General features: G+C 24.3%; 2 protein-coding genes across 2 annotated transcripts in view; one reads left to right on the top strand and one right to left on the bottom strand.

Annotated features, from left to right (window-relative positions):
• Positions 1 to 3,856: 3,856 nt before the first annotated feature.
• On the bottom strand, positions 3,857 to 7,960 carry LOC145834097 (uridine phosphorylase 2-like). Its single transcript, XM_082941443.1, has 8 exons — positions 7,812 to 7,960; positions 7,397 to 7,493; positions 6,362 to 6,483; positions 5,949 to 6,021; positions 5,707 to 5,777; positions 5,299 to 5,434; positions 4,839 to 4,988; positions 3,857 to 4,473 (listed from the first exon to the last, which is right to left on the bottom strand). The coding sequence occupies exons 1-8, from the start codon at positions 7,914 to 7,916 to the stop codon at positions 4,337 to 4,339; spliced, it is 891 nt and encodes a 296-aa protein (XP_082797569.1). The 5' UTR covers positions 7,917 to 7,960; the 3' UTR covers positions 3,857 to 4,336.
• Positions 7,961 to 15,306: 7,346 nt separating this feature from the next.
• The window catches only part of LOC145834365 (leucine-rich repeat-containing protein 45-like), a 34,893-nt gene continuing 22,359 nt past the window's right edge, over positions 15,307 to 27,840 (top strand). The window contains exons 1-6 of the mRNA XM_082941779.1: positions 15,307 to 15,735; positions 19,006 to 19,178; positions 19,331 to 19,436; positions 20,063 to 20,211; positions 20,582 to 20,749; positions 22,212 to 22,371. Of these exons, the coding sequence (XP_082797905.1) occupies positions 15,385 to 15,735; positions 19,006 to 19,178; positions 19,331 to 19,436; positions 20,063 to 20,211; positions 20,582 to 20,749; positions 22,212 to 22,371 (1,107 nt within the window). The 5' untranslated portion in view covers positions 15,307 to 15,384. The remainder of the gene's footprint in view (positions 15,736 to 19,005; positions 19,179 to 19,330; positions 19,437 to 20,062; positions 20,212 to 20,581; positions 20,750 to 22,211; positions 22,372 to 27,840) is intronic.

Genomic DNA, 27,840 nt, shown 5'->3' with positions numbered 1-27,840 from the left:
GTTGTTTTTGAGGTTTAAAAAAGCTTTAAAACTCTAACAAAAGGGTTTTAAGTAAGGCAGAGTCAAAAAAAAAACACATTGCCTTTTATATTTAAATAATGTTTATTTGATTTACTCAATAGTCACTTATCATTAGCTAAGTGACTAAGTTGAGTAGTTTAAAAAAAATTAATAGACATACTAAACTTAGATTTGGTTTTAGTATTAAGCAAAACAGAAGTTTATTTTTTGTAAATTTGTATCTATATAACAGCAGCTTTAATACCTTAAAATTTCAAAACAATTCCATCTAATTTAATTAAAGTTGTAACAAAGGTTTGCTTTAACTTAAAATGAGTTTATTTATGATTTATGAGCTTATATACATAAGAGTTTACAAACAGAGAACTTTTTAAATGTATACCTAATTAAAATAGATACAGATATTTACTAGTGTAAAAATTTGATTAAAAACTTTTTTTTTGAGTTCCATTAAATAATGAAAACTCGTAAAACTAGTTTTAAAATATATGAAGTTAGTAAGACAATAAAAAACTAAAAAAACAAGTTTAGAGTTTAAATTTTTATGTAAAACCTACAGAAAAGTTTTACATAAAATAAGATTTTTGCACAAATCTTTAACAAAAATTTTAAGTAATCTTAGTTTTCTTTACTTACCTGGTTTGTAATGTAAATCAGTTACTTTTTTTTGGTAAAGAAACAAGCTTTGGGACAATAAAAAACTTTCAACAGATTATTTTTTTATAAATTGTAAATTTGTCACAAAACCTGATGGATTTCCCAGTTGATCAACTCAAAAAAGACTTGACTTTGTTGAAGACTAAACTCTCAGACGTTTTAGAGAAGTTGGACAATGAAAGCTTCCAGAAGAAGCTCGTAGGAGCATTAAGGACATCAAGTAAGTTTTGTAGCTAATGAATTTAAAAAATATAATTTAGTATGTGTAGTAATCTAATACTAAAAAATGTAACTAAAGGTTTCACCATGCATGTTTTCATTACGTAGAAAGCATTGTAAGTTTTTAAGACTCTGTAACTGGGACTAGTTTCTTTTTTTACAAAATCTTACATTACCAAACTATCAAGTGCAAACTTTAATCTTAGCATTAATCTTCAATCTGAGTTTGCACTTCAAAGGTACACACTTTTTGTTGAGTAAACATTTTTGAACCATGTTCAAAGTAAGTAGTCAAGTTTAAAACCACTGTACACAACTTCTCATAACTAAGACCAGTAGTGATTGATAAAACACGTGAAACTTTATAAACTTTTATTTTTACAAATACATTACTATTAAAGGTGGAAGGCAAGCTATGATAGATCAAAGTGATTCAGCTTCTTCAAAGATGTCAGCATTCAAATCAGATCACTACAATTTGATTACTGAAGATTTAGAGAAAATTTTGAGCTTATCCGGTTTGTTGAGGACTGCTTTATGATAATTTTGTAAAAAAATATATATAAATACATAATAAAGGAAGAGCTAAGTTTTTATTAAGTATAATCTTATTTTAGACAGTTGTACGAGTAAATTTTAACAATACAAGATTGCTAATATTTGATGGTTATTTTAAGGCTAATAACCTAAAATTCTATTTTTGTCTACAAATTATGCCTACTCAGACTAGAAGAAATAAAAATCAAACACACAGATATATTAAATGTTAGTAAAGTATAAAAATAATTACAAGCAAGTTAAATAATATCTTGTTTTATTCAGGTTTATGTTCTAACAATTTTATTTCAGCAGTTGTTTCGTCCGGTAAAACACAAGAAAACTTGAGTGAAGAAAAGAGGCTTACAACAGAAGAAGAACATGCTATATACGAAGTAAAACTAAACAAAATGAAACATCTTATGGGAAGCGAAATGAAAGATGATACCAACAGTATCTCCATGACTAGTAGCTCCTTGAATACTGCTTGTGGCTCTTCAAGTAAAGGTAACCTCACTAAAGCAGAGCAAAGCGAAATTTATGAAGTAAAGTTAAACGCAATGAAATCTCTTTGTGAAAGTGGAAACAAATATGAAACTCACAATTTCCTTTTAACTGACTCTAGCGTAACTTCTAAACAAGATAGACTCACTGAAGCAGAGAAAAGCGAAATTTATGACGTAAAATTAAATATAATGAGACCTGGTTTTGAAAGTAGAAACAAGCATGAAACTAACAGTGTCTCTTCAACTGACTCTAGAAAAACTCCAGGACAAACTAGACTCACTGATGCAGAGGATCTCGAAATTTATGAAGTAAAGTTAGACGAAATGAAATCAATTTTTCAGAATAAAAACAAAGACGATACTAAAAATGTCCCTTTATCTGACTCTAGTGACACTTTAAGAAAAAAGAGACTCACGAAAGAAGAAGAAAGCGAAATTTATGAAGTAAAATTAAAAAAGTTAAAATCTGTTCTGGAAAACAAAGAGACTGAGGATTTAACAAAAAACTGATCTTAAGCTTATGTGTCATTTAGTGTTTCAAATCCGTTTCTAGAATAATTTTAGACTATCCTCCGGTTTTGTAACTATACTTGTAACGTAGAGGAATTACCAATAGATTAATAATGTAATAAATGTTGTAGAAATAAATTAATAGTTGTGAAAAAAAGTATGTCTATATATATTTTGTGAATTCAAATTATAACAAAGGAAGATTTTATAGGAATTTTCTAATCAGATTTTATACAAGATAACAAACTTGATTTTAATTTTATTTTTTACATTTAATGTAAAACTTAGACAGTACAAAATTAATTTTTAGTATTTAATAGTTTTTCAGAATTTATAATTTTCTTTTGTTTAACAAGCCCCTTGTAGTAGTCAACCTCTTTAATTAAACTAAACATTCCAGCAAACTTAAAAAAATCTATAAAATAGTTTGCAAGGAATTTTTATTCAGACAGTTTTTATTTAGTACATTGTTTAAGCCCAAGTATACAATCTGTGGTAAATAAGCTATATTTCTGCCAAAGCAATATTTGTATTCGGTAAAAAACATACTTGTTTCGCTTAATAAATATAAACGATAAACAAATTAATTAAAAATATATACACAATTTAAAAAAATCATACCATGTAAAAGTATCCCCTCGTTCATATTTGCCATCTATGCGCTTAAAAAGTCTCATGGTTAATAATGATTTATTTATAAAGTAAAGGTTGGAAGATTTTTTCAGTCTGCGACCAAAAGAAAGTGTTTTATTAAATATTAAAATTTTCATGATCCGCTTAAGTTTAAATATTCGATATTATAAAAACATAAAAACTTCTAACTGTAAACACTAAGACTAAAAGTTAGATTCGGTGGTTGTATAAGTGGATTTTTTAGGTTTTTTAGTAAAAAATTCTTTAACTGAAGTGTGTTTTTTATACTAAAGTTTTCCAAGAATTAGTAGTTTAAAAGCGAGACTGTGAAATATGTTCTTTTACAGTTTGGTCTGTACAGTTTTAAGGATCAACATTCCGGGTCTAAGCAAACGCATAAATGTCAGAATACAACATTTATTTATAAAAAGGTCTTAGTAAAAGACCTTATCTGGAAATTTGTAAAGTTTTGAATCAATATTGGTGATCTAAAACGTTTTGATTAGTACTAGATCAGATAGATTTAAGAACCGGTGGTCTAGTTAAGTCACTTATTACTTTTATTTCAACCAACGTTTAAAATTAACTTTAACAAATTTAACTCTACTCAAGTTTAAAATAAATTAAAAGGATTAACAATATTTTTATAGCCTAGCTATACTGTTGTTAAATATTAAGACCACTTGGTTTTTGTACTAAAATAATTATTTAAAATTACTCCGAACAATGTAAATAACTACACAAAACGTTTCAACAACGTTGTCAATTTTCAATATGATACAGTTTAATGTTAAGAAAAATGCACGATAAACAAAGAGGTCGAACAAAAACAAGGTAAAAACGTTTGCTTTTAGTAACAATTACACATTAAAAAAATAAAAATAAAGAATGTGTTGTGTAATATAATAAAAAGTAAGTTGTGTTATTAAATTGTGCTTGCGTTTTTGGAAAAAGTATAACTAATCTAATATGACATGTTTATATTTACACTTTTAAAGTAGATTCTTTAAAAAAAACAGTTGGCTTATAGAAAACATTCTTTAACTTTTATTAAATATTTTATATTAAGTTATCATAAAAGGATTTATTTACATTAAACAATCAGAAAGTAATATTACATACAACTTAAACACTCTTGCTTGAAACCTTTAAAATATCTAAATTAACTGTAAAATCACTTATGCTAATATCGAAGTTTCACACAACATTCTTATATAAAAATTAAACTAATTGTTAAACTAGAGTTGTAAACTTCAAGAACTATTTGCAAGCGATGATTTGATGAAACCAGCAACGACAGCTTGCGGATAAAATTCAAATATTTTGTTATTTTTTCCGGTGACCACATCTCCTAAAAGCCTGTCCAACATTGTCACACAAACTACTGCGCCTGAAAAGTAAAAATTAATTAAAATAATTGTTGAATATAAACGTTACAACCTTAGGACTAAGTTTTACTAAAAAGTAAAGTTAATTTGCGTCGTAGATTGAAGTAATATTTGAGCCGTATAAAATTTTAACTTGTACGAATATATATTCAACAAATTTGAACTATTGACTTGTGAAAGTTACGTTTTTTTATAAGAAATAATTTTAGTATATCAGAATTTTCAAAGTGTTAATATTTAGTTATAAAAAAGTTTGATTATTTAAAAAATAAATAAAACTTAACTAAACGGTAAAACTTAACAAATACTCTAAGAACAATAAGCATTTTAATGAGTTTTTTCACAAAATGAAATTTCTAAAACTAACATTTAACACCATATCTGGAACAGTATGCGCTGAACAGTAGAGCTTCCATCTCTACATTTAAAATTCCGCACTCATGATGAGCTTTGTTGAGAAATTCAAATTTTTCTTTCTTCTCATAACTGCATACAGCCCCGTCTAATCTTCCCTGTTCTGTACGAAAAAAAACAAGTTATAAGTTATTTTATAAACACGAAAATCTAAATAAAGCGTTAATTTTAGTATTTAAATTTTTTTGTATAGAACTGTTTATTATATTTATTTTTATATTTTTTATGAAACAAATGTTTTTGGATTTACTATAAAAAAAATTAAAAAACTGATTTAATTTAAATATCACTTTGTAAAAAAAAACAACAGTTCTATTACATTACTAAAACTTTTATAAACTTTCAAATAATAATTGTTTTATAAAACTGCTATTTTTATAATAAGCAAGTGCTAAGTTATTGATCATTCAAACCTTCATAGAAACCATCGCAGGACATTGTATTTCCTTTCTCTATTTTCAATCCGAGGTTTTTACCGAACTCGAAAATATTACTGCTCAATTCTTCATCACATTTAGACTCAAATTTATATGCTTTTCCACATGAATGCTGAAAAAGTATTTTAAGTTTAAAAAACGGAGTTTGTCTTTTAAACATTAATACTTGAAGATTATATGTTCAGGTATTTGCTTTCGCTGAAATTAGCTAAGTAGAGTATTCATAAAACAGTTTTGAATTTTAAGTACAAAGAAATGTTTCAACATTTGTTGATAATACGTTTTGTTACATAATATGACATCATAATTTTAATAGATCCTTAGTACTTGAATGATTTTTATTTAATATTATTTTACTTATTAAATGATCTTAGTACAACTAACTTGTTCATAAAAAGGTTGTAACAAATCATCATAAGCTTGATCCGTTACTACTACTGTACCTGGTTCTAATCCTAAAAAACAAACACCTATTAGTGCTCTTTTATAAAAGTTAGTTTATCAATTAAGTAGTATATTTGTTAAAAAATAGTGTATTATTTATAATTTAAAACCAAGTTAAGTTTACCAAAAAAAAGTAATAAAAAAAATTGTTGTATAAGCAGAAAGTATTTTTAAAAACAAACCAAGTCCTCCAGATGTTCCTAGGCGGATAAACGAAACATCTTCACAACCGGAAAATTGAAGTAGTTTGAACAACTGTAAAATCGAAAAAGTTAAAACTTGTCCATTACATAATGATGCGTATTCAGTAAAGGTTTCGTTATATGCATGGTTGTAAAATGATATTTGTTTAAAACTAATTTGAATATGAGTAAAGTAGCATTCGTTATAGTATTCTAGTATTTATGTAATCAACTGTTTACTTTGATTTATTTTAAAATATGCATAGTATTATTTTCACGTACTGATTATGTCACACTATATTTTATCTTTTTTCGTACAACTTAAAACTAAAAATAAAGTTAACTCGAGCTACGTTAGATTATTTATATTAAAAGTGTTTGTCAATTAAACTTTTCTAATAAAACAAACACACTTCATGAAGCAGTATGGACATTGAAGGCATGCCCATTCCGTGGCTAGCCGAAATACAATTTCCAACTTTGTACAAACAGTATCTACCGGCGTGTGCTGATATATTCAACAACTGTTTTGTTCCTGTAAAAAAAAATACAATTTCCAACTTTGTATAAACAGTATCTACCCGCGTGTGCTGATATGTTTAACAACTGTTTTGTTCCTGTAAAAAAAATAAATTTCAATTTTGTATGAAAAATATATAGCCTAAAGTGCTGATATATTCAACAACAGTTTTGTTCTTATTAAATAAAAACTTATGTGTTTAAAGTTAATTTTATTTGAAAAAACATTAATAATTATTTCTGTAATGACCATAGCATGATAACGTTTAAATGCAAATGATTTTTTAAATAAGCTAATAAAAGTACTGAAAGTAGTGTTTTCCTTACCTAGTTTAAAAATGTAGCGCTACAAATACTTTAGTTTGATAAGCATATGCGAAGTAATAAAATGATAACAACGTGCAAGAAATCGCTGTGTTTAAATGCAATCTAACTTTAAACAATGCATAAAGTCACATTAGTTTTCTTAAATAGTTATAAATCAAGTTTTTAATACTTCATTTAAAGTTAAAAAATTGGTTAAGCTTTGTTATAATATACATATATATATATATATATATTTAACTGTAAATCAATGATGCACTTAAATTTCTACAGCACGTTTAGTTATTTTTATAGCATGCTCTTAACAAGTACAAAAAGCTGTATAAAATAAAATTCTTTTTTGCAAAGAACAATTTATTCAAAATAAAAAAAATAAATTAACGTAAATACGAAAAAGTAAAAACTAAATCAAGTAAAAGATAATAATTGTAACCTTCTTTCGTACTATTTTCAGGTTTTCCTAAAGTATTATAGTTATATTTTTTATTAATAACAAGCTTATAGACTAATAACTGTAGATGAATATATAGATAAAAAGCCTACAGATAATTTCAAAACACATTTGTTTTTACAACATAAGTTAAACATTGAATTATGTTTATTACCTTCTTCCATAACACTATTTTCGGGTTCTCCTAAGGTTTCATATAAAAATTCTGCGAACCCTTTCATTCTCTTCTCCTTTCCTCCAAGACAAACAAACTAAAAAATAAAGCTGTTTAATTTTTTATCTAAGATAAAAAGTTTGGTTTCGTTTAACAAAACTTTTTTGTGAGCTTTATCTTTATATAAAAAACAGACTTTTAACTTTGAATAACGTATAAAGGTTTAGTAGTAATTTGTTTTTACTGGTTGCATTTGTTTATAAAGAACTAAAACAGGTACTCTTAAAACTTTTACATGTGCTAATCAAAATAAAAACGATTACTTTATCTGCTATTCTTTTTAAATAAAAAATATATTAACGGAATTTTAACAATTAGTTTCAAGTTCAATATAAAAATATTAAACAAAACTTACTTTAACGTCTTTAAACATTTTTCTGACGTCTTCAGTTGGACCAATCCCAATGTGATACCAAAAATCTTCACAGGTTTCAAGATAGGGGTTTTTCAAATCGATCATTTTGTTTTAAGATGAAGTAATGGGCTTTATAATAAAATTGATAAAAGTCTGTATATATTTGTTTAAGTAAAACATTTATTGAACATAATAATTTAAACGTACAATGTCAAAGCAAGTAAGAACACGATTAAAATAACCTAAAAAAGTTGATTGTTGTAATTTATTTCTAATTAAGCTTAATATAATCCAATATCTGCATACTGAAATTTAAGTTGTATTTTTGATGAATAAATTTAAAATTCTCTCGAAACTTTAAACTTAAAACAAAGCTGCATTATATTTACAGTATATAAACGTCCTTAGTAAAAATAAACTATTTATATACTTGTATTTCTATGCAAAATCTTGCTTTAGTTGTAAAAATAATTTTAAAACTTTGTTTAAAACTTAATATCAGCTTTTTACTGCTATGCTTTGTTATCAAGCTTTAGTTTAAAATATTTTAGACATCCTTTATTTATATAAATTCTAGAATGCTTAAAATAATCAGCAACTTAGTGTACAACAACAACTCGTTTAATGTTAGTTAAGTTTTATTGAGCTTATAAAACTTAAATACAACAATACACTCATTTGTATAAATTAAATTAAATTTGTTTAACAACAAAGCTTTAGTTAAATAACTTTTACAAAGTGAATAGTATTAGTAAAGCTGTATATCATGTTTACTTTGCATAACTCATACAAATATAGTTAACATTTAAGCTAATTAGTAGTAATTTCTATGCGCATTGTACTCAAATGTAAATAGTAAACCACAACGTAGAACAAATTAATACTTTTTTATAACTTAATAACTTCTAATTACAACATTGTTTTGCTAATGTTTTTGGTTAAGTTTATCAAAACTGTTTCAAAAATAGTTAATCAAAACTGTTATTATTTTACTTATGTTTAATAAAAAGTTTAATAACAAAAAATAATTTCGCAGTTAAACACGGATTATATAGTATTTTTATTGCGACGCTTTAAAAATAATTCCTTTTACTGCCTAAAATAATCATATTACTGAATATTACTGCTTAAAATTTTCACAATATTTTAACTTTTTTTTTAAAATAATTTGACTTCAAAGTAAAGCAAAAACTGTTTGTTCAACCAATTATGTTAATGACACTCGAAATAACTATACTGCTTTGAAGCTATTTGGTTTCTAAATAAACTTTTAACGTGAACTATAATAAACCTATTTTCTAAACGTTTCTTTATAAAACAAAACTATTTAATAAAAAAACATTTGTTTTTATACCTTTTGATTCATTTCAACCAAATGGTTTAATAAATAAGGCAAAATAACTTATTTTTAAAATACTGATTGTTAAATTTATTTATGACGCTATAAGCAAAACGTAAACTGTAAAAAAACTACGATATAAGTAAAAAACTGCTAGAACCTACAATATATAGGCTAAAAAACTAAAACTGACAAGTCACAAAATCAATATAATTTATCATGTAAAAGTGCAAAAGAAAAAATGCATCACGAGCCTCCTAAATCATCCAATCACAAGTTAGAACGTCAGCTGTATAAAAAGAGAAAATATGCCACGTAAGAGGAAATGCTAAAAGGAAGTAGGTTATGATTGTGCTGCACTTTTATCATAATTTGCTTTATTTGCTTAATTTTGTTTAACATATTTTTGCTGTGTTAAAGTTAACCCTTTATTTTTTTAAATAACTGTAAAACTGAAAAGGCTAAAACTTGAAAAAAACTACTTATATTTACTTTTTTGTTGTTGTTAAAGGTTTACTGTTTGATTTAAACAGTTTTAAAATAGAGTTGATTGGGATAAAAAGTTGAAATATTTGTTTAATTTTTTCGCAAATATATTATAAATAATAAATAAATTTTAGTGTTCTAATTTTTGTTTTAAGTTAAAAAATACACATAGTGTAGCATAAAATTATATAATATTTTAAGCAACTAAACACTTTGATAAATAATAAAAAAGAAAAAAATAAAGAACAGTTACAATCAAGCATTACGAAATAGAGTGTAAAGTACAAAACATTTGACCAAATTTTAAGTACAATTTATCTTTGAATTTAACGTATTATTAATATGAACGCATTTGAACTGGTAATTACGCCTTTTTTGATTTCTGCTTTCATATGATTTGTCATGTGGTTTTAAATTTGTTATAATCTACTGAATTTTTACTTTCGTTTATTCTTTTATGTGTTTTGTTGTTATTAAAAGCTAAATATAAACATCAAAACAAACCACTCATAGTAAACTGGTGTTACTTTAACGTTTTTTTTTTGTGCGAAAGAGTTTTGTATCGAAGTTGTCAAAAGTAAAACTAACACATCATACAATGTCATTAAAAGGCCTGCAAAGTACTTGAAAAAAAAAAGATAACTGTTTTGTTAATAAGAGTTTACTATAGTTTTTGTTTATTTATCAGTAATTTGACGAACCTTTGTTATTAAATTGATACATGTATGCTTATTTCAAAATTTAAAATATGCGTTGTAATTGTTTTCAAACTTTTACCTATCATTATCAAATAAAAAAGTATACCATTTGTTTTCATAAGTTTTTAACAATCAATTTAAGACTATATTATCAAAAATTTTGTTTTTGTGAGGTTTGAAACATCTCTTAAATATTGAACATGTTTAATACAAACTTTACGACTATTTAACAATTTAACATTTTGCTTATAAAAAGAATATTTTATTATATTTTAATAATGAACAGTTGTTAGCTACTACAAATTTTTAGGTTAAGAATTTTAAACAAATTATTGGTCCAATGTATTTTTTTTTAGCTCACTTAGATTGTATAATAATAAATGTCAATTTAAATTTTCTAAACTACTAAATTTTGCAGAAAATGTAGTCAAATATTGTTTTATAATTATGAAGTAACTCCTTAAAGTTTTATTTAACTTGCAGGCCCAATCAAAGGTTAACATAATTAATCAAGATAAATAACATTACAAGACAAAATAAAAGCAAGAAAAGTTTTTATAAATAAAAAGAAGCAACTTTGATAAAAAATTAGAACACTCAAAACTTTGCTTAAAAAAGCTCTCAAACTTTTAATGATTAGAAAATAACAAATAAGTCTTACACATTTGTATAAAATATTACTTTTTTTGACTTATAGTATGTTTGCGTTTTCGTTAGGATGATACAAATGTAAAATCTTTTGTATTATTTTTATTACTTACAAACATTTAAGCAACTATTTTCTCAAAGTTTACATGACATTAAAACAAACAGTGTTAAACAGTATAACTGCTTAAACTTTTATTTATATTTTATATAGTTTATATAAAACATTAACTTATAAACTTACTTAAATTTTAGCTTTGTATGGCAATATTTAAAATGTTTAAAAAAGGGATTGGCCATTAAACGTTACTTATATACTAAACTTAAGACAACGCCTTAAAAATAAAGCAGTTCTATTGGTTGAAATTTTACAATTTTGTGTATGATTGGTCATTAAACTAGTCATACGAGTTTTACTAGCAGCATTTATTTAGACTAGCATAACTACAGTGTATATTACAAACTGTTTATACAAGTAGTTGTGCTAATAGTGCTTAAAATAACTAATTGAACTCTTGTTATGAAGCTTTAATGTTGTTATAGCATGATGAACTTAATTTAATGTGAAGTGTATTAAAACAAAACTCTTCAGTTAAAATTAGTTGTTTTAGTGTCTCATGACTAATTCAAAGTAATGTTTTGAAGTAGATTTTTAAAAAATAATTTAAGAGTTAGTAAACAGAAAGTATAACAATTTTTTCTTGTATTTTTTTAAACATTTTAAAACTTTTAGTTTTATAAAATTATTATTTTAAGTCTAAGTTACATAAAAATGTTTTTCGACAGCAGTTAAACAAAACAACCAAAAGTACAAAATCACTAATTAAGCTTAACTCTTGTTATGATCTAACTTGGTATCACACTAATTAAATTAACAGTATCGTAAACTTAAATTAAGTTAGATTAAAGTAACATGTATTAAAACAGGACTCTTCAATTAAAGTTTATATTTTTTAATCACTATATTTAAATATTTCTTTTATATACTTTGTGTTTTAGAATAAAAATTAATCTAAAGAAAATAACAAAGTAAAAAAACTACCTAAACAACATAAAAATCAGTACTTTTGTACAATAAAAATAAAACTTTGAATTTATTTACATTTATACATACAGCTCTGATTTAAAATAAAAAAGCGCTAACTTTTTTTTTTCAATATTGAATTGATTGAAAAAATGCTACAAACTTTTAAATTTATCGTATAAACGACATCAACTAAACGCTTAACATCATACATCGTCGAAAATATATTCATTAGATGTTTCACTGCACGTTTATTAACTTCATAAGTTTCCGTAGTTATAATTACTTTATACTAGTTTGCTATTCCCAAGTAAAAGTAAAAAAATGAATATTGCAAACTTGATGCACAAACTTTGTGAAGTTTAATGATATGCAGCGATAATGCGACTGACACTAAAAATTGTACAAAGCTATAGTTTGGTTATATAAAATCAACCTAGGAAAAATTGTGCACTGATAGGATAAACTTCACTTAAATAAATACTAAATGATGTTTTTTCTCGTAAAATGTAACGAATCGCTATTGAAACTGATAAGTATCAAAAGCAACCAACAGCAATTTTATTAAAAAACTTGTTAGTTGTTACAACAAATTAGTTTTAAATACTGAGCTTTTAAAAATGAGTAAATGTATTTTTTATTTCTTCTAAATCAACCATATGCTTTAAAGTAAAATTAAAAAGTAAAAGGGTAAAATTTAAAAATTAATAATTTTTTAAATTTTCTTTAGATACCAATTGGCTTAAAAATATTTATAAAATTGTAGCTTAAATTTTTAAGAAAACGTATATTTATTTTGTTGATAACATAAAAAAATGTTTGTACAGCTTACATACATTTTTATTAAATCATTTTCATTTCTACTAAAAAAAAATAAATTAATGGTAAGTAAGCCTAAAACTGTTTGCTTTAGCAGTAAAAAATGTTGTTTTGTATGTCCTTTTTTTACAATTCTAACAGTTAGTTTATATATTTAAAACCAAATTTGTTTTAGTTTAGTTAGTATTTTGAGCTGCAAATAACTTTAACTTGATTTATTATTAGTATATCTACTAATAAAAACAGTTACTTATTTCCGGTTGCGAACTTTTTCACATGATTTTCGTTTCTCCTTACTAAATAGCGTTTTTATGACGCATGCATGTACGGTTGTTATTTTAATAGTTTCGTCAACATACACAACAAACAAATTCCAAAACAAAATACTTGTAGTAAACGATCATATATTATCATTTGATGTACAAGAGTTTTTAATGATACTTGAAGTTTTAAAAACAACAAAACAATTTAGTTAAAAAACCTCAAAAGCACTCAGAAATTTTAAAATAACAAAACATTGTTAAAGCAGAGTTAACTGTAGTTTATGTTTATTGATTGCATAATTAAAGTTGTACTTAATAGCGCGTGATGCATTGATGTTGGATTCATGCTAAAACTGCGCATAATATATTTATTATATTAATAATTTTTATTAGATAGAACAGTTTAAAACAAACTATTTGTAATACAGTACTAATCATTAAAGAAACTACTTCGTTCTACTTTACTTAAATGCCAATTGTAATAATATTTACATTTTTAACGCTAATTTAATAATATTATAGAACATACAACATCTTATATAAATTCCAAGAAAATGCAATACTTGAAATAAGTTTAATGAAAGTTTTCTTTAGCTTAATCTTCTTAAATATTTGTTAGAAGTATAACCAAGTTATTAAGTAAAAAATAAATATGAAAATAAACAAGAGGTATTACCAGCTAAGTTTACATGAATTGTTATATATATAACTGTTCAAAATATAGTTTTAATTGTTTGCTAACAAAAGATCTTAGTAAAGTAACTTCACTGGAATATAAATAATAACAAATTATACAGTAATCTTCCTTTATTATACCAACATATGTTTCTGTGTGTCAACGAATCAACACACTTCAACTGGGTTGTTAATAGGAATTAGTTATCTTTCCTTACCGGTCCGCTTATATTTACAACATTAAAGTAGAATCCGGCCCGTAAAAAGTAAAACTTTTGCACTCGATCCTGTAGATTTAGCCGGTTAAACTAAATTCAAAAACTTAAAATAGACACTCTGGGATTTTGAAAAAAAAAAAAAACAAAAAAATCTTGAGTAGAGTTTACAAAAAAATTAAAACTAAATATAGTTAAAAATTATACAAAAATATTTAGAATTAGATGCAGTGTTTTTTTAATTAGTTGGATCGTGTTATCATTTTTAGCGTAACAAAGTTAAAATGTTGTGCAGAGGACCTGTGTGATGCTCCACTCTTGTTTAAAACAAGAAAAAAGCTGTTTAAGTTAATTTTTAAAGTATTGCATTTTATGGTATAAAATAAGTTTATAAAGGGACAACAGCTTTAAATAAATTTAATTTTAATTAAATTAGAATTTTTTTAGTAACACAATACTCTCAAAATCAAAAATATTATATTTAATATTTTAAGAAAGAAACGTATGATTTGTATAAAATCAGACGAAGGATAAACAGAGTCTTTTTAGAGTTATTCTAATTATTTTTATTATGCTTGTTAAATTCAAATACAAATTTTTTAAGCAAAAATAATGAATTAAATCAAAATAGATTTTTAGACTAGGTTAGTTTTTGATTAATTTTTTTTTACAAGTATTTATACAGGTTTAAGACAAGTTTTAGAAAAAAAAACTGTTAACATATTTGAAGGATGTTATTAAGTTTTTTTTCAATACAATTATTTTTGAACTCTTCTAAGGTAAGTTTAGGTTGTGATGCAAACTTTAGATATTATTATTTTATTAAATATTTTTTTATAAGATGAAAAATTTAACAGATTGTTGATGTATTTCTGTATAAAAACTTTTATTTTTAGTTTGTAAATCTTTTTAGAATTTTAAAAAATAATAAAACATTAAAAAAAAATATTCAGAGAAAAAAAAATTAAGGGTATGTTTTAATTTTTAATAACATTTATTTTTTTTTTCAGAATTGAAAAACTTAATACTAATTAGAAAATTATTTATTAAATTTTATACATTGGAAGTCTAAAAATTTTCTTAAGCACTACAAACTTTAAAGTATTTAATTAATAAAAAATATTAAAAAAAAACTGTTATTACAACTTCAAATTAAAAAAAAAATTACTTTAGTATTTTTATTTTTTTTATTTATATTTCACAACTAAATATATTCTTGCTGTAGTTTATTTGTCACTGATGACTGAAATTTTTGATTTACAAAAACGGTTGTTTTCAAAAACTTATAGCAACTCTAAAGCCAGTTCTCACAGTTCAGTTAATAACTGAAACCAAAACAAAAAACAAATGTGTTTGGCCAACTTTAAATTTGTTAAAGATATGTAAAATAAAATAAAAAAACAATAACAATGGATTCCTGTAATGATCTTGATGTTTTGTACTGTGCAATATGTGAGACCAGAAAAGAATTTCCAGATGACACAGTTATTGTCAAGTTGAGACATTGCTCATCAATGAGCACTGGAGAATTAGACTTGTCAAACTTAACCTTCACATCAGCTACATGTTCAATTTTAGCTGAAATATTAAAAAATGATACAAGTGTACGTTCTCTAAAGCTGGCTGATATCATGCTTAGTGAGCAGCATGTCAAAAAATTCCTGGACAACCTGGCATCAAATTCATTTTTGAAGAAACTTGATCTGAGAGGAAATAATTTGTCAAAGTTAAGTTGTGAAGCTCTTGGAAATTTAGCAAGAGTTAGTTAACATATTTATTTTGTGTTAAGTTAATTATTAAATGATTAAAATTACAGTTATTCTCTTTTTTTTAATTTGTAATTTTTTTTTAACTGATGCAAGTATGTTTATATTTTTACCAGTTAAAATGTCTGTACTATTTAAAGTTAAACTTTTGAGAACACTAAATTAAACACATACTTATATTATAAAAACTGTTGTCTCCAAACTTGAATGGTATTTTGTTGTTTTATATTTGGACATAATTTAATATTTTGTTTTACCAATTTAAAATGTAAAATGTAGTTCTTGGAATTAATTTGATTAAATTTTGGAAAGTAAATTAGATATATATGGCTAGTTTAAACTAAAATAAATAAAAAACTGTATTTTTGTAGTAAATTATGTTTTCCTTTGCAATTGTTGAGCAATCATAAAAAAAAATTGTAGCAACTATTTTACAATTTTACAAAGAATTACTCTGTTTTTTTGCTTAAACATTTTTTTGGTCGAAGTACTAGAAAAAAAAGTAAAATTATCTGAAATTTTGACAACTTTTCTGAAAAATTTAAGTAAACAAATTGCAACTAAACCTTGTAATAAGATGTCTAGTAATTTCTTTAAGACTTTTTGGTTTTTGGTTTCATAAATAAAAATGATTTAATTCACTGAATTGTTACTTTTAATTTTCTTAAGTGGTAAAAAAATATCATATAGCTAAATCTATTTTTGGTACAACAACAAAAAGAACTGTTGAAAATCAACTTTATTAAAAACAAAGTTGACCTCTTTTTGGCCTTCAACATATATATTCTACTGAAAAATAAATTTGTTCTAAATAAGTTATTACAATTTTTCTGATAAATAAAATACAGTGTTAGATTACTGATTAAATTTAAAAACATTGTAATTATTTAATTTATTTATAAGAAAATATTTGTGATAAAAAGCATAAAGTTTTTTAAAGTAGTTTTTTATATTACAACAACTTTCTTACAATACAAATGCTGTGTATACACAACAGCAATCTTCTCTGTATACAGTGTAGATTTATAATGTATTTTTTGTAAAGAAGGAGGATAAATAAAATGTATATATATAAGTATGATTTACTCTACTATCACTGTAAAATTATTGTTTTGTTTTTACAGCTGTTTAAACAGATAATGTAAATATCTCAATAAGTTCTCATCTTTAGTAATTCTCATATATATGAAAAACAAATATATAGTTTTATTTATATTTTAATTTAACTGGTAGTTTAAAAACTAACAATACTAACCATTAAAATTTCAATAACTTGTCAGTTTAGGGCGTATGGAGATCCATTTTTTTTTAATATCATATGCTGTTATTTTAAAGCCTACAGTATAAACTAAGAGAAACTTTTTAAAATGCAAAGTTTTGAAATCTAATCAATTTTGTAAAAGAATTCATTACAACTGTATGAAACCAATAATTTTTAAGGCTGATTTCTTGAAATTTTGAAAAGATTACTAGAAATATATCTTCTCTGTTTCAAAGCAATTTACTTCAAATTATCAGGAAATGCCTATTTTAATACTACAAACAATTGTAGAAAGCAAGTTTTTGAAAATTACATAAATAAAGTTTTTGAAGAACAAAAGAGTTAAAACTATAAAAGTTTGAAAAACCTTTTTCCCACAAGTTGTTTAAAGTTTATCAAAGATTACTCTAAAAATGTTTTAAAACAATTTCTTTAAAATTGAAGGATAAGGTAGATTTTTAATGAAATATTCTTATTTAGCCCATTTAGTTTGTGCCTCCCATGAAGAATCTGTTGAACTCTCTAACTTTTATCGCTTATATATGAAAAATTATTTCTTATTTTAATAAGCAGTAAAAATTAAATGGTAGCTTGATTAGTTATGTTAAAATAATGACTAATTAAAAAAATAAGTTTACCCCCCTTATGCCCTCATTTATTGTTTTATATTAGTATAAATTTATATAGTATACATTTTTGTAAGTTAAGTTAATCAAAAAGTACAGTCAGCTTTACAATGAAGCAAAGTAAAAAAAAATAAATTGTTGTTGTAAACATATTTTCTTCTCAAAAGACTTCATAACATTTTAGACAACTGTCTTATTCAGTCTGTCTTATTCAGTCTGTCTTATTCAGTCTTTTGGTAAAGTAAAATTTGACAACTATAATTTAAAAACTAAACACTTACTACACATTATAGTGCATAACTTTTTCCTGTTAATTTACTCCATCTTTAAACAAATTAAGTTCGTATAAAATTTTTTTTATTGTTTTCTAAAAATGAAGTACAATTTTGATCTTTCATAGCCATACTGTAACATTTCCATTTCTAAAAACTATTAAGATGAATACATGATGAGTTTTATGTTAAAAAACTTACAATGAATAAATTTCCACAAAAACTCCCGTAACTCAAGTTTAATAGTAGTGTGATAGTTTATAAGTTTAAAAAAACATTAAATAATTATATCATTTCCACTCAGTCAAACCATACAACCACCCACTTTATGCTGGAATGAGAATTACACTTCTACTTATCAAATGTTTAAAATAGTAATTTAATTATAATTAGTTATATAAGCAAAAAAACTTTCTACACTAAATTTTTCTTTCTACTTCAAGATAATTTAAGAAAAATATCAACTAATAAACATGATCCATGTAATAAAATAGATTCAATTGTTTCTTTATTATTTTTAACAACCTGCATATCTTGCACAACTTAAGTCAATGTAACTATGCGCTTAGTGTTAACATAGTAATTGATCATTTTACTTAAAAATAAAATATCTGTATCTCCTCCCACAGTTAAACTACTTTATAACCTACCTTTAACTAGAATAGAATCTAAATATATTGCATTACCTTGGTAAATATAACTATACAGTCTATATAGGAGTTTATCAGTTTATTTATACATAAAATAGTTGTATGTTTATCAGTTTATTTATATATAAAATAGTTGTATTATTCCAACTAACAAACATCACCCACTTTATGTTATAACAAGAATTAAGTGTTTGTTTCCTACCACCTATTTTTTTCATAGTTACAATCAACTTTACAGTAATTTACCAGTTTATTTAAACATTTTTTTTGAGGATTCAAACCACACCATCACCCACGTTATTTTTTAATGGAACAACCTGTTAACGTTACATTACCTTAATAAACATAAAAGTACAGTTGATATAAACAAAATAGCTTATGAATTATAAAATCTTTTCCAGGACAAACTAGTGTGGTAAATTATCAATTTATTAAAACAAAAATTTTCTTTACAGTCAAACCACACCATCACCCATCTTATGCTTGAATGGAACAACCTGGGCTTCAGCAACCAGGCCTTCTCATCTTTCATGGACGCACTGTCCACAAACACAACACTGGTCCATCTCGACCTCAGAAACAATCAGATCGACCACAAGGGAGGCAAGGAGATTGCTAAAATGATCAGGTTATGTATAATTTTTAGTAGTTCCTTGTCTGACATAAAATAAACTAAGTGACTATGAAAAGTTAGAATTAATTTTAACCCAAATTTTTAATACTATAAATTATATGCTATTCAATCCATATATACATTAGCTAACTTAAATTTGAAACCAGGTTTAACAAGACACTAAAGAAAATTGATCTTAGATGGAATAATCTGGGGGTAGGTGGTGGAAGATATATTTGTGATGCTTTGAAGAGTAACTCTACTCTTGAACAGGTAAGATTAGTAGTGATAAATGGGACACCTTCAATATCTACCAAAAACCAAAATCCACCCAATCAAAATCCACCCAGTCAAATTTGAGAATTGCTTACGGATCGAGGGTAAGGTTTAGGGGTAACAGTGATAGTGAAAAATAAATAAAAAAAGTGCAAAAAATATTTAAAATAAAATGATTAATAGAGAAAAAAAAATTGGGTGGATTTTGAACACTGGTGGATTTTGATAGTATACCGTGGTAAATATATTATGAATTTGAACATAACTATGTGAAAAGATTTTTTTATACAATAAATTATTCTGCATTTTTTTAAACTCTAACAGCCTTCTATCATAGTTTATAAAAAAACTCAAAGTGTTTAATAATTTAAAAAATAGCTGGACACATAAACATTTGTTTTCATATAAATTTATTTAGTCTTCTGTTTCACATTTTTGCTTCTTTGTTTAAAGTTTACAAGATTAATATTTAAAAGTTTGGTACTTTAAAATTTCTTGTTTTTGAGCTCTGTGGTAAACATTGACACTTTTTTGACCATATTAACAATTAGTAGTTATTAAGTCTTATGTGACTTTCAAAATAAGATATTTAAACCGTTTGTATTGAAAAAAATAACAAACAGCTAGAAGTTGGTGGCAATAATATATCAATGGACATTTGTGACAATATTGAAAGTAAATTGATGAGAATTAACAATAATGATTGCAGCAACTTACCATCAACAAGCAAGAACTGCAATGAATCCTTTCTAACTGTTGATGCACTAAACAGGTATTAATTAAATTATTTTAAACGTAATCATTTGTTATTTAAAGTTAAGAAATCACTTAAATACTTGAGAAGTTTTACAAGCAATGTTGATTCTACATTATAAGTTATTTTAAATGTTGATAAACTAGTTAGGTATGTACTAAAACGTGTGTTTAGTTTTTTAATATCCTATAAGTATTGTGATGTAGATGATAAGAAAAATATACAAAAATAAAAGTAATGAAAGTCAACAAATTAAAACAGAGAAATAAACTATATAAAAGTAGCATTCAGCTTATAACTCAAATACTCATATTGAAAACGAATTTAAACAGAGAAATAAGTATGATAAAAAAGGAATATATAATTAACAAACAATAAATTAAAACAGAGAAATAAGCATGATAAAAAGGGGTAACCAGCAACACATAGAAGATATTTTGAAATCATGTCAAAACGAGAAAGATCTGATGCTGCAGACTTGTTTGGAAGATGATAATCAAATAAAACTTCTTCAGCAAACATTGAATGAGAATAACTGTGCTTTAAGAACTCTAAGGTTTGTTTAAGTTTATAAGACTTTGATTAAATAAAAGATTTTTAAGAAACACTAAATGATAAAATTTGTTCTTTGAATACTATAAAGTTTGTTTAAGTTTATAAAATCTTAAATATAAACTTTATCTCCCACAAACTTTAAGGGCATAGGGAGGGGGGGGTCCAACATTATTTTACAAAAGATAAAACTGGCTCTTATATGAAAACTTTAAGTATAAACTACAAGTCACTTTTTATAAAATGTAAAAATTCTAAAAATTTTTTGAAATTACAGACGTTTTTGTGAAAAGTTCCCAATACAAACGTATGGACCACAAATTTTTCAGGGTCAATTTTCTTGTAAGTTTGAAAATTCACTAAAAATCTATCTTCTCCTTCGTTTTTTGACCTAGATACTTCGAATTTTTGGAAACAATTCTTTAATAGTCTAAAAGACTTTCAATCTGGGGTTTTTATTAATATTGAAAAAAAAAGATATAAAAAAAAGGTAATTTTTTTTTTATAAAATTTATGCTTTTCAGCATTAGAAAATTTCTCCATTAAAATAATTTAAATATTAGTAATAGACTTACTGTGAAAATTGATTCATTATATCTTGAAAATTACTTTGAATTTTTTTAAGCGGTATAAACGTCTGATAACTCAGATTAAATTCTACAAAATAAAATTAACTTGTAAAAATCTGGTTTAATCTTATGCAAATGGGGCCAATATAAAAAACAGTTTTGGAAACACTGGCTTTAATGTATGAGAATATTAACATTCAGTTATCTAAGTTTGTTTGTTTAGTATGTTTGTTGTAATTATATATTCGTAAGAACTTATGCTTATATGTGCAGTTTGGTTATAACTCCGAAAAGCAGTTAAATCTTGAAAAAATCATTAAAAATAAATTTTTGCATAAGTTAAGTAAATAAGTGTTAGTATAAAGCCCCAAGGTTTACGGCTAATCAAATTCGTACAATTTAAATTCCAACAATTCAAATTTATAAAAAATGTTTAGAGGGCTACAACACAAAAAGTAATATAAATTTGATAAAAATAAAAAAAAAGCTTTTGTAAGTTTAATTAATACCTACAATTTTTTTTTAATATTAGTAGTTAGTAGTTAAAAAAAACCTGTTTTAATAATCTTTTTATTTTAAATTTGTTTTTACTTTTAAAATCTTATTAATTAGAACTACATCCGCATTTTTTTCTTCAAATATGTATTACTTTTTGTATTGTGGCCCTTTAAACATATTATTGAGAATTTGAATTTTCGAAATTTGAATTGCCATGTAACTAAAACCCTATAACATTTGCATGTTATAGCTAAAAATAAAATCCCCCAGAGCAAAACTGGACATGTCTTGACGCTCATAATTATTGGGTTTTTAAAAAATTTATTACATACAGTTGTGAACTGTAGAATTTTACTGTGAAAGTTAGTATTTTGAAGTTAAATAATTAAAATCCCCCAGAGCAAAACTAGACATGTCGGAGGCGAACGAGCGGATGATGACGTCACAGTTGGAAGACAAGCAGAAGTTGGTGGAACTGGCCAGGTCCGAGTGTCAGGAACTGATCAGGAAATCTGAGGTCGATCTGAAGCAGCAGAAAGAAATTCATGATGGAGTGGTGGTTAGTATTATTTATTTGATTAATACATTTTAAATTACTTATTTGAATACATTCTCAATTAAAGCAAGCATTTAAAAGCGAAAAAAATAAAGTTGTACTACTGGAATGTTATATATTTGAAAATATACATTAAAGTTAAACAATAAATCTATATAAATTACTTTCGATGTCGATATTTATTCTTGTATTACAAATGCCTTGTTATTATAACATGTAAATGCTGAGATTATTTGAAGATTACTTTAATAAGACTGTAATTTACGTAATTTATTTGTGTAGAAAAATATATGACTAATTCACTTTTGAACTGTTGGTAATAGTTGTGATTTTAGTTGTATTTACAACTATAACATATTCAAAAGCCAACAAAGAGTTTTGGTTATATGGTTAAAGAAACAGTTTGTTTGAAGCTTTAATGAAGTTAAGTAACAAAATGTTGGATGTTTTTACTAGATAAAAGAAAACAGCGAACAAATGCATAAAGTTCTAATGTTATTTAAAAGTCAAAGTTTTAGAGTATTAAAGTTATAGAAAAAAAAAACTCTTTTTTTATGTTAAACAGATATTCCTATACTTTTTTAATGTTGTAAACTAACATTTATATTGTTCAAAAAATGCTTCAATTTTAGTATATGTGTTAAATTTACAAGTTTAATTGAGTTTTTTATTTTCAAATTAAACAAGTTACATTGGGTTTTGTCTTATAAACTTTTTATATGAACTTTTTATAAATTCTTGATTTTTGTGTGTTATATTTTCTTTAACAGCTTTTAGATTGACTTTTTTATTTAAATAAAACACTGTTTAGATGAAATTGATACATTGTATGAATGTAGAATCAAAATTATTGATTTTTTTTTATTGATAAAATGACATGCATAGTTGACAAAATGAGTTTGTTTCATTTTTTTTATTAAGTATTTTAGTAAAGCTTCATGCTTGTTTCTATTTACTGAACAAACAAATAACAAGCTGCATTATTAAATCTACATTGACGTAGATGCTTTTATTCAAATTGAGTTTACAAACATCTTTTTATTTAATTCAAAAAAAGTTTTTGTTATCTTTACAAATTTTCAACATCATAAACATCTTGATTTTGTTTGTCACTGTAATGTGACTGTAAATATAATTAATTTATTAGAAAGAACAAATCTCAGGAAGTGTTAAGATTTTATTTTAAAATGTGTTAATTTGATAGTAGTTTTAGGTTTTACAAAATAGACTAGGAACTTTAATTTCAACTTATTTTTAATGCCTAAATTACTAAGGTAAATTTATTTAGGTACTAAGATATAGATTTAATAGGCATTTTAGTTACGCAATTATGATCTGAGTTTAAGTTCTTTAAGCTTCTCAAAACACCAAATAGATGAAATTACTACATTCAGTAATTGTAAAAATGCAAGTGTAGAAGTACTTTATGAATGAAATTATATACAAAATTAACCAAATAAATTTTTTTTCTACCTCTTTTTAACTTTTAGTTGAATTTGCTTATTAAAATTTACTAAATTAACAAATTACACAATCAGAATGTTTTAGTGACGTAGATACAATTATTTTCATTGAATTTGCAAACGTTGTTTTTATTAAATTTTAAGTAAGCTTTTATGGTTGCGTTTATACACAATAAACTTAAATTATAAAACTGTTTAGAAGTTCCTGAATAGTGACTGCAAGCAAAATAAACAGATTACAGAAAAATTAACCATAAAAACAATAGAAAGTATAATTAATTGTTATTTGAAATCTTTATTTGCTAATAATTGTCTCTTTTAACAATGTAGGCTATACATTTACAATATGTCTTCTATTAACTTAATTTTCTGCTTAAATTTGATAATTTGTTATTATTAAGGTACTTTTTATTTAATTAAAGTTTTTCAATGTAAACCTTATTTAAATCAACTTGAATTGAAGTTATATGTTTTAAAAAACTAGTGGTTTTGCATTTCAAGTTGTTAATTTAAGTTTCTTAGCTTGTTACAACTACAGTTTTTGCTACAGAAATATGAGATAAGTTTATTGTTTAAGTTGGATTTTTTAAAACTTAAATTCCTGATTACCGTAATTAGTGTTAGCAAAAAAATATCTCAACAAATTAATAATTCATAATTAATAATTCAATAATTAATATTTAATTAAACAATTAATTAAAATTAATTACAATTAATAACTCATAATAATTCATAATTACTATATAGTATCAGTGTTAGAATTAACCGCAGCAACTTAGTTATCGTAGCTACACGCTGAGGTTTGTATTGACGTAACTTCAAATATTCAAACTGAACATGTAATCGTAGTTATTCAATCGTACGTAGTTTATTACAGTTGATATCAAGACACGATAAGAAAAGTTATTACTAGTTTTAAACGTTGCTGTGATGCAACTGACTTAAATGACTGTTTTGTTATAAAAAAGTAAAAAAAAATATGATGTTAAAATTCGATTTTTAATGTGCTTACCTTGTTTGATAATAGTTGTGTGTGTCTGTATAGTAGTGTTAAAAAATGGTATTGACTTTTTATAATAAACTCTGCTTGTTTAAGATGATTTAGGTAGTTTTTGATAAAATTATTGTTGTTCATGTTTATTGCTAGTAATATTGTTGAAATTTATGTACAAAATCTTGTTTTTATAGTAAAGTTGAAAACTTAAAATGGTAAGGCAAGGTTGTACCTAATGTTCCTTAGTATTATTTTGATTATTTACTTTGTAAGTTTTTAATTATTTTTTTTCACAAAAACTTAATTTATTCGACAAACAAATACTAGAACTGTATGAGATTTGTTGTTGTATATTTGCCCTCGAATTTTATATAATTTTTTTATTATGTTGATGTTTTTTATATTAGGTGCTTTTTTTGTTAAATAATTAGTTTTTGATTTTTACACTTAAAACAAACAACATAGTTAAAGTTTAGCAAAAAGTTTGTGAAATAATTTATATCTATAAAAATACATATTTTTAAAGTTTGTGCTTTGATATTGAATATATTGTTTGATACTTTATAAAAAATTCTTCAAGCTTTTCTCACATGATTTTGTTCATAATATTTTTGATTCTTAATAAGAACACTGAATAACTTTTATTTTAATGTTGTGACTGAATGTTGTGACAGTTTTCTATTTTATTTTTATTTTTAAAGCTAACGTTTTACTTGATTCATGCTTTTTTAAAAATAGTATTTATTCTTTCAAGTTTTGTTGTTACATACATATTGGAGCTTTATTTATTTTAACTATTTTTAAACAAAAAAAAGTTATGTAAATAAAAAATTACATTTGAGTTTTATTTAACTTGAACTATTACAAAATTAATTGAATTTGCTCAAATAACTATTGTTTTTCGTTTATTTTTACGATGCCATAAAAGTATTTAATTTTGTATTGTGTTTTGTAGTTTTTTTCTTTATAAATTATTATAAAGTAAAATTTTTAATTAGTTTCTCAAAATTAAAATAGTTTTTTAAAGTAAAAGGTAGTAGTTGTTATGTACATTAACTTTTAGCGCATTGTAAAAATGATAACTCAAGTTTTATAAAGTTAGATTGTGCTTTTTCTGTCAAAAATAAAGTTTCAAGAATTTTTACCAGGAAAACTAAACTTCTTACTCCTCAGTATAATTTGTTCACAGTAGAAGTTAAAACTTATATACTGCACGTTATTATTCAAATTTATCAGAAATTTGCTGCGCTGTCAGCTTAACAGTGACGTAGCAAGTATGTTTATGTAAAATTTTCTTTTAACCACATTTAAAAAATTGGTTTTATGGGTTTTCAGATATACAACTTCGAACCTATATTCTATTATATTTGAACGTCGCCATTAAGTGACTTTAAATTAAATATTTATTGCTGCTTTTAAACTAATTGTTTTATTGAGCTAACATTAGTTAAAAAGTTTGAGCTTTATATTATGAAATTAAAGCTATAAATTTTAAAGTTTTCTACTCTTTGAATTAAATCGTTTATTTTTTTGTGTATATACGCTACAGAGATGTTCTAAAGTTGTTTATAAATGAAAAAGAATAAAAATAGTTAAATATAAGGTAAAGTAGACAACTCAAATAAGATTGACTTGTTTAACTTAATCTCTAATATTCATTTATAACATAGAACTGTTTTTTTAACTTTGTTTGTAAAGCCTTGCTTGTTTTTGCTTTACCTGCATAATTACTTGTGTTGATTACAAAATGTTACTTAATTTACTGAGTAAAGCGGTATTTTTAACAATGTAAGTTCAAATTTACTATTAAACATGTGACCGGTTTCGATGAAAAAATCTTACTTTATCATACTTTTAAGAAAGTAGTTAAGTGCAGTCTAACAATATTGTTTACATGATAATTCAAACTAATTCATGCATAAAAACATGAGATGTTGCTTATTCAAAAGTTTTAAATTTATAACTGCATAGCCTGGTAAAATATGTGCTGATTTTTTGAAAACTAATTAGTTAAGCAATAATAGTTTTTTAGAAAACCTTAAATAAAGTATTTTTACTTGAAATAAATAAAAAGTTTTTAGCTGTAAGTTCTGATACTAAAAACTGCAAGTATTTATTCTTTGACTAATGTGCTTTGTTAATTTATATTATTTCAATAACTTTTGAATTTATTTTAAATTTATAACTTTTACCTTTATTTTAAATTAGTATTTCAAACTATTAACGTAACTTAAACTTTTCTTGTATTTGAGAAAAAAATGTTTAAGAACAATGAAAAAAGTTGCAGAATCATTAAAAGTAAAATGGTGTAATAACAAAATTATAAAGTCACACGATTTATTCTTTTTAGTTAAAATAATTTATCTTACAACGAAACAACTTAATAACAAAGCTCATATTTAATACAAAAAACATAACGACACATATTTCATTACTATTAATTTTTTTGTAAAGTACTCTCAACTAAAAATAGCATTATTTGAAAATACTTTTCAATAATAAACGTTAGTGAGAATTATGTTGTTATATTGTTTAGATAAGCTATGCACCGGAAAACGTTGCTCATATTGAATCCTTGTATCTTATTGAATGAATATATTTGTGTTTATATTCCTACAAAACTTAAGATAGAGTGGTTTTAGTTCTATTTTGTCTTCTTTACAACCTTATTTTATTGTTTTTTTCATTTATTTATCTTAACATTTTATTTTAGAAGTACAATTTAATTACTGCTAATACATTGAGCTTTAAGTTTAATCTGTACATTAAAAATTGAAAGTGTAAAATAAAGTGTGTATGTTCATTTAATAAATACAAATTAATTTATTTTAACCAGATTATGATATCAAATATTGTGCTTTATTAAATTTCTATACTTAATGTTTATAAGTAGTTTTGTTAATGCTAGTGATATATACAAGCTTTAAAATGCCTTATACATTAACTAATTAAGTATTTATAAAACTACTTGTATAGTTTGTAATAAGCATATTTTTAACATTTCAAAATTTAGCA

This window comes from Thalia democratica, chromosome 4, assembly GCF_965202585.1.
Source record: "Thalia democratica chromosome 4, ktThaDemo2.hap1.1, whole genome shotgun sequence".
In the NCBI taxonomy this organism is placed as follows: Eukaryota; Metazoa; Chordata; class Thaliacea; order Salpida; family Salpidae; genus Thalia; species Thalia democratica.
Note: the sequence above shows the minus strand (reverse complement) of the source record. Positions and strands in the feature narration are given on the sequence as shown.

What these genes read in the sequence shown, in the direction of transcription:
- LOC145834097 (XM_082941443.1), bottom strand. Translation starts at nt 7,916, where the DNA reads ATGATCGATTTGAAAAACCCCTATCTTGAAACCTGTGAAGATTTTTGG. An exon ending in AAATAGTGTTATGGAAGAAG is followed by an intron (nt 6,484 to 7,396) that starts GTAATAAACATA and finishes TTTTTTTTACAG; the next exon opens with GAACAAAACAGTTGTTGAAT. An exon ending in TGTCCATACTGCTTCATGAA is followed by an intron (nt 6,022 to 6,361) that starts GTGTGTTTGTTT and finishes TCGATTTTACAG; the next exon opens with TTGTTCAAACTACTTCAATT.